The following is an 11,233-nucleotide window of genomic DNA, read 5'->3' as shown; positions in this document are numbered from 1 at the left end:
CGCGTGGGAGGGGGGGGGGGGGCAAGGAGGAGGCGAGGAGGGGAGGGGGCGGGGCGAGGCGCTGGAAACTGGGGGAAAGGTCGGGGGCGTGGCCTAGCCGGAGGGGGCGTGGCCTAGCCGGAGGGGGCGTGGCCAAGAAGGGGGCGTGGCCAGGGGAGGGGGCGTGGCCTGGCGGCCTTCCCCTGCCGCTGCGTGCCGCGCCGCACGTGGGCAGCGGGGTGGGGGGGGGGCGCCCTAAATTGGGGGGCGTTTTGGGGACGGGGGGGCGGGGCACCCCAAAAACCCGCTGGTGGGAAGGGGAAGGGCCTGGGGGGCTCCCCCCACAGCCCTACCGAGCTCTGCACCCCACCCCCTCCTCCCCGCCCCACTGAAGGAAGGGCTCGGCGTTAGAAATGACCATATAAAAATTTAATAGCTGGGTGTAAAATACACTTCGGGTTACAAAACGCAGCAGGAGGAACCACAAAACGCGAGCCGCAACGCGCGCGCGACAGCGCTGCTACTGTTCTAAGCCCCGCGTCCCAGGGGAAAACAAAGCGGCAGGCCCGGGTCGGCAGCCATGGGTTATCGGCGAAGAACTGCCGCCCTACCTCTGCGCAGCCTACAGCTACTGCCCTGCCCCGGGCCTCAGGTTCTGCCACAGAACTTCCATTTTCTATAAAAACGTGTAAATATATATATTCCGTATCTATATACCAGATTTAAAAAAAGTTCCCTTGCCATAGTAACTCCATTCCCCGGAAGGTGAGGGGGAGCCCAAAGGGCAGGTCCCACGCAAGTCCGAGTGCTCGCAGGGCATGGCGGGTGTCTGCGGTGTCACGGCGCCGTGCTGCTCTCCTGCGGCTCACGGACCCCCGGGCTCCGTCCTCGTGCTGGACGTGGTGGCCGTCACCCCGCGGCGCTGGCTCGGCTCTTGGCACCACGTGAGGAGGAGGAGAGGACGCGGCGCCCGGTGTAGGACCCGGCTCAGGATCCCGAACACAAACCCCAAAATACTCATGTCTCCCTAAGTCATAAAATAATAATAATAATAAAAAAATATGGTGGGGAGGGATTTCAGGCGGCCACCTGGGCTCAGCACAGGGCCACGACCAAGGAGCCCTGGCCCAGCTCTGCAGACCCCCCGCTGCCAAACTCCGCAGCCTCCCAGGCCGACCTGTTCCTGTCACTAGGAAAAAAAAAAAAAAACAACCTTCTGAATGTGTAAACCTGAATTTCTGCAATTTAAGCCCGCTACCTGGCGCTCTGTTCGCACTGGACTGGCAGAACGCTTCGACACGTTTAGGACTTGGCTCCTCAGCCCTCCCCGGGGAAGCTCACCCCGAGCTCCATGCCCTGGTCCTTCCTCGTGGGGCACGAGCCCCGAGCCCCTCCAGTGGGACGGCGCTCTTCGGGGACGGCCAGGCTCAAAACAGGGCACGAGGCTCCAGCTGGGGCTTTCTCGGTGCCAAGTAGAGCAAAAGGCGGGTCTCCTGTTTCCTGCGGGCTCTTCTCCCATTTATAAAACTCGGCGTGGCGTTTGGCCTCCCTGCCCCAAGCAGCAAATCCTAACCGAGCGTCAATGAAGCAGCATCGGTACCGCTGGGTAGAGCCCTACATCCTACATCTCCATCCTAGCCAGAGCAACCTCCGCGTCCTAGGCGAAGTGCGCGCAGCTCTTCCCAGCTCTGCTCTGCCTGAAAACACGACAAACCCATCATGAGTCCAGACCGCTACCAAAAACAGAGGGGAAATCGACCCAGCACTCGCCCTTCCCTGCTCACATGCCGCCCTATAACGCAGGGTTTTGCCCTAGAGCCCAGTGCTGCCATTCCCCTGTGCACCTCTCACTCACTGCTGATCAGAGGGCGCCTTCCCTTTCCTTCGTAAGCACAAATGTGGCACAATGGCACTTTGGGGAGGTTTCTGGCACTCCCTGCTACCAGCTGCCCTCGCTTGGTCTCCCCCCCTTTTGATGCACACCAGGAATGTTCAGCCCCCAACTCCCCAAATACCACCCCGCCTGCTGCAGCAGGAGGCAGGCAGCTTTCCTGGGCCACAAGCCCCGCTCCCAGCTCTTGACATCCTCGCAAACCGCCTCTCCCCCACGGGTTCATCCTGCCTGAGCTGCCGTTGGGGTAAACGCTCACCGCCAGGCTCAGGGAAGGTCTGGGGGAGCTTTAAACGCGCTGCTGCAGACCAAAACACACCCTCCAGGAGGCTTCGGGGTTTAGGAGAGAGCTGGTACCTTTCCCTCCACGGAGGAGGACGCGTGCTGAAGGAGGAGGTCTCGGGGCGTTCTGCCAACGTCCAAACGCGTGCCCACCTTCGGCGCACGTTAAGGGTTTGTCCGTTTTTAAATAGCTACGTTAAATACCTGTTTCCCCTGCGTACGGCATCCTTTTCGATGGGCTTCATTGCATACATTCGCGGTATGTACACGAACACCGTATTTTATATATATTATATATATCACTCGTATGTACACATTTACAAACCTTCAAAAATATATTGCACTTATATACAATATAGCTTCATCTGATGAGAGTTCACACAGTTACTAAGGCGAGTTCTTCATAAGCAAGGCAGTTTTTACGTTCAACCCCCCCCAATGACACAAGTGATCTCAACGACCTGCCCTGTTAACGAGTAAACATCACAACGACTTTTCTCCGACCTGCCGCAGTTCCTCCTAGTGTCAAGTAGTAGTTCCGCAGCTCTACCTAACAGGAAACAGTCCGACACAACGCTATTAGCTGAGAACAGGCTCACACGTGGGTACTGAAGAGATAAATACGATATCACCACTCTAAAAGGCCACCTTCCAAGGGTTTTTTTCCCCTCCCGTAGTTACTAGTGTTTTATACATGCTCTCTATTTAATTGCTGGTCTTTGCTCGCTCATTTCAAGTGCAAATAAGGCCATGAGCGTTACCACCTTCTCCGGAAAGAACAGAAACACAAAGGTGTTAAGCAAAACCACTACTCTGATCCCCAGAACGAGCCGACACCTGGCTTGCTCCTGGAGAAGGTGACTAGTGTTTTACCCAACACACCAAATTATGGGAAAATGTTCACTCGAGACCTTCGTTTAAAATCCACAGAGGATCAGCGATCTTAGATCTCGGTGAGAGTGAGCTTGTAAGATCCTCCGACTTCTTCGATCTGCAGCTGGAAGGTATCTTCATTAGAATAGTGTTTCACAATGTTGTCGTCCATGTTGACCAGAATTCTGGAAAAACAAAATAAGGCAGGGAAACGTTAGAGTTCCACACGCCGAAGGCAGCAAAGGCACACAAATCTCAGAGAGCTGGGGCTGCCCAGAGGTAACCCGAGGTTCCTGCCCATCCGTCCCTCCCTCAGCGCTTCCTACCGGGGATCTAGCTGTTCTTTACCCAAAGCTGTCATCAAGGGCTGCAGCCACCCTTGAATGATCTGAAAGCAAGTGGTAACTCTAGCTCCTGAACCAGGGAGGGAAGAGATCTCAGAACTGGCAGAAATCCCTTCTGATGCTGCAGACACCTGAGCAACCTTGGGGCTCTGAACTGCTCTGACAGTTAGAAAGACTCAGCACAAAGCCCTGCAGGGCTCACAACAGAGAAAGTGCTGACGCCTGGGCATTTTTTTTGCTTGTCAGGACAGTCAATAACTGCGTATTTGTGTGCACACAAATACACACAACTGTCCTTCACAAAACTGTCCTTACCAGCGCTTTAGCCACCACCAATTCATAACTTTTGCAGTTATTCTGGGGCAGTAATTCTGCTATGAAAGCACAACTCTTGAAACCACGTTCCAAAGGTGATAAAAGTACTTATTTTTCTGACCAGAGGGACTTGGGGGAAGAGGCTGAGAAACTGAAGTGACTTTAGAGAAGGACCAAAAAAATTACTGAAAGATTAAAAGGAAAAATAAAGGCACGTTCATGAGCTCAGCTATGTTACAAAATAAAAGGAGTGTCGCCTTTGTGGGGAGCAGGTGTCCTGCCCGTCAAGTTCTTTTCAATGTAGCGCACAAAAAGATAAGCGGGTTTAGTAACTGTAGCCAAATGTAGACACCCTGAGCACAGTTAGCCACTGGAGCCATTTAACAGGGGTTGAAGTCGGTTCCTTGTCACTGGGAGCCTTTACACAGACTGAACTCTTCTTCCTCTGGCACGATCAACTCTGATTCAAACAGCAATTAGATCAGAGAAGTCCAATGACTTGGTTTTGTAGGAGAAGTCAGAGTGCTTATTTCTGTGGGACCCTTCCAGTCTTTTGCTCCATGAGCTACACTGGAACAGGATCAGTATGCGGTGCACACACACATCGTGTTCAGCTTTGGGCCCCTCACTACAAGAAGGACATCGAGGCCCTGGAGCGTGCCCAGAGCAGGGCTACGGAGCTGGTGAAGGGCCTGGAGCACAAGTTGTATAAGGAGTGGCTGAGGGAGCTGGGGTTGTTTAGTCTGGAGAAGAGGAGGCTCGGGGGAGACCTTATTGCTCTCTGCAACTACCTGAAAGGAAGGTGTGGGGAGCTGGGGGTCGGCCTCTTCTCACAGATAACTAGTGATAGGACTAGAGGGAATGGCCTCAAGTTGTGCTGGGGGAGGTTTAGGTTGGAAATGAGGAGACATTTCTTCTCAGAAAGAGCAGTCAGGCATTGGAAGGGGTTGCCCAGGGAGGTGGTGAAGTCACCGTCCCTGGGGGTGTTCAAGGAGAGGTTGGACGTGGTGCTTGGGGACGTGGTTTGGTGGTGACATTGGTGGTAGGGGGACGGTTGGACCTGGTGATCTTGGAGGGCTTTTCCAACCTTAATGATTCTGTGCTACGGTATTTGCATATGAGCAGTCCATAGAGGTATTTAAAGCAGATTTGCCTACAGGTTTGGGAAAAGGTGCCGTATTCTCAGAGTTGCAGCATGGGTACATACTCACCCTTTTTTACATTTTTTGAAGATCTTTCCTATTTTATCAAAAGGAACATCGTACTTGTCAGATATCTAGAACAAAAGGAAGAAAGCCTTTGTAAAGCAAGGAGACTGCTAGTGCTGTCTCCCACTTACTGTTGTACAGAAAGGAACAATAAAAGGTCTGCAGATCAAAACAGCTGCTCTGCCCTTTCAGGGCAACACCAAATCCGGAGTACAAGGATAAGCCCAGAGATGAGAACCCCTCCTCTGCAGTTTGCCAACTTCACTGCGAAAAATGTAAATGTTCTAAGCCCGGCCACTGACTTCTCATCAGGCAACCCCCCGCCCACCCAACAAAAAGCCCACACAGAGAAAGAAACAGGAAACAAGCACTCAGCACCCTCTCTGGGATGTCTTCAGCATATTGAAAACCATTTTTAAAGTCAGTGTCAGAGGGGTCAGGCGAAAACTAGTCATCACAGTGGCTGATAGAGGGGGGAAAAATAGCAAAAGAGCAAAGAACTCTGCTGTTAAAGACATAAGCTGATCATAAATGTCTCCCTTGCCCATCAGAGGGTTCTCCACGTGGAACCACAGCCTCTAAGCATGGCATCTCATCATACAGACTGCCATAAAAGTCACAAGGCCAGTATCCCAAGTCTGATTTACCCAGGCAAACTGCTCTATTGCACTGACAGCGAGCACCAAACCAGTAGGGACACGACACAAAAGCACAGGGTGGGTTCTCCAGCCTGCATTTGTGAGCTTTTGATTCCTTGTTTTAAGGAGTCCAAGTGAAACAATAAAGGCGCAGCTTCGGTGCAGGATAATGGGGTAAGTGCGGACTTCCCAGCCTCCACTCCCGCTACCTGTTGGCCCCCACATCCAGCCTGCCTGTGCTGACAAAGCTCGGGTGTCCCAGCACCAACAGCCCACCGCTGCTGGAGCAGCTCCCAGCAACTACACATCAACTGAATTCCTCTTCCACCTCTAACTCCTCACCCAGGTTCACAGGGGAGAACAGCCCAAGAACTTCACAACGCAAAGCCCCACAGGGAGGACAGAGACTCGGGCTACAGCCCCATCTCCAGGTCCCAAATCTAATGGCAGCACCTGCTGTGCAGCCACAAAACACCTGTCCTCTGCGCCGCGACAAGGCGCTAGTCACAGAAAGACGGGCAGAAACGTCAGCGTTGAGCCTGTGCCAAGCATCACGCCATTCCTCAGGGTTAAGCTCCAAATTTCCTCTGCAGCACGGCAGCAGCAGGGGTGATGGAAGGCTGTTTTGGAAGTCACGCACCAGGGAATAAATTTCATACTTGTGTGCACAGATACATAAAAAACTGTTCAAGCACACTCAGAAGCTGGGACTTAGAAAGAGCTCTTCACTAGCAGGTTGTGAAGGGGGAAGGGTGGCCCCCAAACAAGGCTTCCAAGGCCAAAATAAACCCAAGCCACTGAACCCATTCCAGAAATCACTCCATTTCCTAATGGAAGTATTCTCTCTGATTTTGAGACATTTGGACATGGTAAGTGGGAGTCCACTGACCATTTTTTGACTCAACTAGGAAAAGACCCTCAAAACTGCTTCTGCCACGTGGCCGAACACAACCCGTACAACAAGCATGCCCAGAAGTCTCTATCTTTCCAGCAGCACCTATCATTTTGGGACTAACTCAAAAAAGACAAGCCTGGATTTTCAGGAAGGCTAAGAAACACCTTTTTACACTCGGACCCTAAGTGTGTGAAATAGGTCACTTAAAAGGGAAGCTTCCACAAGCCCCTTCAACAATGAACTGAAATGTTATTTACACTCATTTTCCCTTTAGTAAAAGTGCATCAGCCTCCTGCTTTTGATCCCAAAGCAGCAGGAATACGAGGACACAAACTGGGATCAGCATTCCTATGATTGTTTGGGGCACAACAGCTGGACAGCCAGGAACTACACATTTTTTTCCCCAAACTGGGGGCAAGGGCTAGGAAACAGCCTTATTACTTACAGCTTCCATTAGGCCTTTCAGGGACGGGGTCTTTAACATAAGTGCATCGAAGACTTCTTCTGACTCTTTTCGGACATACAGCAACACTGAAAAACAAATCCGAGAGGAATTAGCTGTGTAACTGCTCCTTAAAGACCTGTATATGACTGTGGCAAAGTGTGGAGTAATACACAAGGATGCCCTGAAGAGATGCAGACATGTACATTCACCAGACGTTGAAGATTGCATGAAGTCACGGCATCTTGCACAACACAAGAATTTGATAGATGCTGTCACAGTAGGTGAAGCCAACCTGGCCACCTCTTCCTTTTTAACTAATTTATTTGTGTGCTCCCCCACTCCTCCTGTCCTCCTTCCCCATGCCATGTGTCAGCAATACCCGTACCACCTCAGCTCACTGCGGGCTCAGTTTCCTGCTAGGAGGGAAACCAAAGAAGAAACCCAATTAACAAGCACCCCTAGCGTTCTCAAGCTAGCAGAGAGTCAGCGTGCATAACATCAGCCTCATTAAGAACTGCATTAAGGCTGAGGAGTAGGCCTTAACAGCTAAAAAGCCAGGACTTGGACGTCTTTGCCAGCTTTAATCCATCTTCTAATGACTAGGTATTCCAGCCTGGACCGGATACAAGGCTTCATTAGCTACACGCCTGCAACGCAGCACGGTTACTGGCCTAAGCTGAACAAGGTGAGCTCGGGACAGCACAACACCTTGGATTTCCTCTGCTAGAGGAAGGTTCAAAAAAAGGACCGCAGGTTTAAAGGCAGCACACGCTGAGTAAGAGCACAGGTAGGATGTTACAGCAGCCAAAGGACAGATAATCCCGCGGGTCTTGTTTTATGGCATACAGCAGCAAGAGAAACAAAGAGGCCTCGTTCCCTTTTGTAAAATCCATTGCTCCTATGAGTTTACACAGACTACACAAGTAGCCCCATTCGCATCAAACCTGGGAACTTTAACCTTCGCCACATCAGAATTTTAATCCTCTAAACTTTGTCATTGTCCTTCCACACACAGCTGTAATCAGGCAGGTAAACCTCAACACCATCTCCAAAAGGGATCTCATCTTCCTCCACAACCCCACAGCAATGTCCAATCCCACAGCAAAGTGCAGAAGTTGATAACGGGTTTAAATAAGCAGAATACTCTCTCAGTTTGGTTCTTGGTGGCGAACAGCCTGTCTTCCAGCCCCATGAAAGGTGCAACAGTTTTACACCCAGAACCAGTTCCTGGCACTGAACACTCCAAGTCTTACAGAGAGTATTTTGTACTGGATTATCTGATGAATTCTCTCCCCTAATCCACCAAGGAGACCGGTAAACTCTTCATCTCCCCTGCACCTCTTTCCTTATAACAAGTTAACAGGCAGTTCATGTCTAAGCTGGTAGAAAAAAACATAAATTCTGACATGGCAGAAGGATTTGTGGAGCTGAACTACATCCTGGCACATGTACTTTCAATTACTATCCAGGGGCAGAACATCTGGCTAAAATATATTCCAAAATAAATTAAAACCAACTCCTTAACCTCAGATCCATCTCTCTATCCAGACAGACAAGTACCACAACAATCCAGTCTTCAAAGGAGAAAGCAATACCTCTTTTTGGTTCTTCTATTCTGGCCATCTTATTAGGACTAGCGATGAAGTCCTCTTCACCAATATAAGCTCCTCTCTTCAGGTTGGAGCTGTCATTGACAGGACAAAACATTAGCCACAGCACAGTTACAGGGACAGAACTTGATGAGGCTGAAGTGGCACAGCTCTTACCTTTCGCCCTCCAGCTCTTCAGAAGCAACAGGAAGGACCTTTTAAAAACAAACAGAAGATTTTTTTTTGACTTACGCAGAAGAACATTGGATGATCCCGCTGCTATCCACCCAAGGGTCCTCCAGTGACGAGTTTTTGTTCAAGTAGGGAGAACCCCTGAACCCATGGGAGGAATTGCAAGGGACAGGCAGGTGGGTCACCCGCCCAGCTGGCTCATAAAGCACATCGGTACAGGACACGGGGGAGAAAGAGGCTGTCAGGTAGGAAGCTCACCACAACTACCCTACTAGAAGTAAGACGTTTGGTCCAAGCAATAAACATTGCCTTCATTTTAATAAACAGGTATTTTTTGCTTAGGGTTATAAAATATTTTATCCAGAACTGGAAATCATTTCTTATCTTTCAACCCTGTATCAAAAACACTCAATTTTCCAGAAGCCACTGAGCATCTTCCTCACCTCGTTTCATAAAAGAAATTGAAGGATCTCAAATGCTAAAGATGGGAACATACAAGAGCCAATCAGTTTTCTGTCTAGTGCGGTGTCTTCCATCAGCACTCAGCAGTAGAGCCTTTGATTTTTAACATGTGCTTTCCCACAATCTTACGGATACAAGTTTATTCTCCCAATCCCCGTTAGGAGCTCAGGCAATGCTCTTAAAAGTAAGGTTAACGTTCTGTCAGAACGTGCCAGAATTCTCGACACAGCGAAGTTGAATGTTTTGAAATTTGGTTGCATTCTCGTTTTTTTTTTCCTTCCAGCTTCCTGTCGGCTGGGACTTTCCAGGAATGCTGAGGCAGGGTGCTCTGGCAGCAGATCACAAAGCTGAGACATTTGCCAGCTCCGCAAAACGGCTTTTCACTCTGCAGCAGGCTGAAGAGGGAGAAGCCCGAGGTCTACAGCAGCACACCAGAAATCCGACAGACTTTACAAGAGAAAAACAGCCTGCAGTTCCCTCAGTGAACCCTCGGCTGGAGATGCTTTGGAAAAAAAAAAATCACTTCAGGTTCTTACCAACAGGAGTTCATTTGAAAATAATTAATTTAGACAACATCCCCAGTTAACTCCAGCCAACACGTCTAGGAGCAACGTCCCTTGGTCATTTAAGGCTCGCCCTGTGTTTGTTTACAGCCTCGCTGCAGACAGTCTGGTATTTCAGATTTATTTACACACGCGGCATCCCAGACTTCTTGCAACTACGCCCCCCAGCCCTCCCCACCCCCGCGGGCTGGACTTACGTGAGCACCGCGCTGCAGATTCGCAAAGTGAACGTCAGGAATGAAGAGGACTGGCTGCGTGTCTAGGTCCATGAAGGGCTTGAAGATGGTGATGTCGGTGCGCTTGTGCGAGGGAAGCATGGGCACTTTGACGTCGGAGACTGGAGAGAGAGCAAGGAGCGGGTTGGAGGGCAGGGTAAACGGTGACGAGGCCGCAGCTTTCCTAAATCAGTTAAAATGCACGGAGGCTGTTGGGCACGAGTACCCTGCAGGCAGGGTCGAAGGGAGAACCTCCCGTAGCAGAGAAGTTTGAACCTGGGTTGTCCTGGGTGAGGGCCTGGACCCCAAAGAAACAGCTTGCTTTGCAGAGGAGCAAGAGTTTGCTCCATCCAAGCGAGCTGCTTGACTTCATTCAAGCATTAAAACAGGCTGCGGAGCGGTCTGACCACTCACCCCAGAGAAACCCAGGTCTTCCACGTACCAAGTGAACCAAACAGAGGGCAAAAGATGGTTCAAGCTCCCCTCTTCTGCCCAAGTATTCCCCCAAAAGGTTGCTCAATTTCCCACACCAAAAAGTCAGAAGGAAGATAAAGAATTAACTTGCAACTGATTTTTTTTTTTTTTTTTTCAAGATTGCTCTATTTCTGTAAAAAAAATAGTTGGTGACTTTTGGTGAAAATAATTGCTGCTGTTGTTGAATCCGCGGGCATGTGGTATTACAGATCCTGGAGGTGGGCACGACAGCTTAATGGCTTAAGGCAATTAAAAACTCCCCACACAAAACCTAAACAGCAATGGCTTGGACTTTCCAGGAAAATAAAGGTCACTTCAGGCTAAACCCAAACCTAGGAAATTCATCCTAGAAAGCACCTTCCATTAACTCTCAAGACCCTGGGAGTCAGTACTGAAACTGCTGGCACCGTGCAGCCGTTACGCAAAGAAAAAATATCTTCTGGGAGCCGCTGGGGCTACTGCATTTCTGAAACTGTGCTACACCTACCTTTTACTCGGGGGGAAAAGCAAAAACCCATCCCTTTTTCCACCTGCCCTTGAGCAAACGGGTTCCCTCAGAGCATTATCTTCTTCTGAAGCTGCTCCAGCTGCCCGTACCTGCTGCGTCAGGAAAATCCTGCCCAGCAAGCTGGGAGGCGCACGCTTGTTGAACCAGCCGGGCTGTTAATAGCCCGGCTCTGACGAGCAGGGGAGAGCACACACCTGCCCCACGCAGAGGTGAGCGCAGGGAGATGCTCCTCTAAGCGGCTCTGTTAGCGAATAACTAGTCAAAACACAGGGCCTGCTGCAGTCAAAATACAAAACCTCATCCACAGCAGTTAAAAGACGCTTAGCAGGAGGCAGCTCCATCCACAGCCTTTACACACGA

At 50.4% G+C, this 11,233-nt stretch overlaps 1 protein-coding gene across 4 annotated transcripts in view; it reads right to left on the bottom strand.

The window, feature by feature from the left end:
- Positions 1-386: 386 nt before the first annotated feature.
- GRHL1 (grainyhead like transcription factor 1) overlaps positions 387-11,233 on the bottom strand; it is a 37,594-nt gene continuing 26,747 nt past the window's right edge. For all 4 annotated transcript variants that reach the window (XM_066994920.1, XM_066994919.1, XM_048071274.2 and 1 more), the window contains exons 11-16: positions 9,874-10,013; positions 8,637-8,674; positions 8,466-8,554; positions 6,871-6,956; positions 4,896-4,960; positions 387-3,210 (exon numbers count right to left, since the gene is read on the bottom strand). In XM_066994920.1, coding sequence (XP_066851021.1) covers positions 3,096-3,210; positions 4,896-4,960; positions 6,871-6,956; positions 8,466-8,554; positions 8,637-8,674; positions 9,874-10,013 — 533 coding nt within the window. In that variant the 3' untranslated portion in view covers positions 387-3,095. The remainder of the gene's footprint in view (positions 3,211-4,895; positions 4,961-6,870; positions 6,957-8,465; positions 8,555-8,636; positions 8,675-9,873; positions 10,014-11,233) is intronic.

This window comes from Anser cygnoides, chromosome 3, assembly GCF_040182565.1.
Source record: "Anser cygnoides isolate HZ-2024a breed goose chromosome 3, Taihu_goose_T2T_genome, whole genome shotgun sequence".
Lineage (NCBI taxonomy): Eukaryota > Metazoa > Chordata > Aves > Anseriformes > Anatidae > Anser > Anser cygnoides.
Note: the sequence above shows the minus strand (reverse complement) of the source record. Positions and strands in the feature narration are given on the sequence as shown.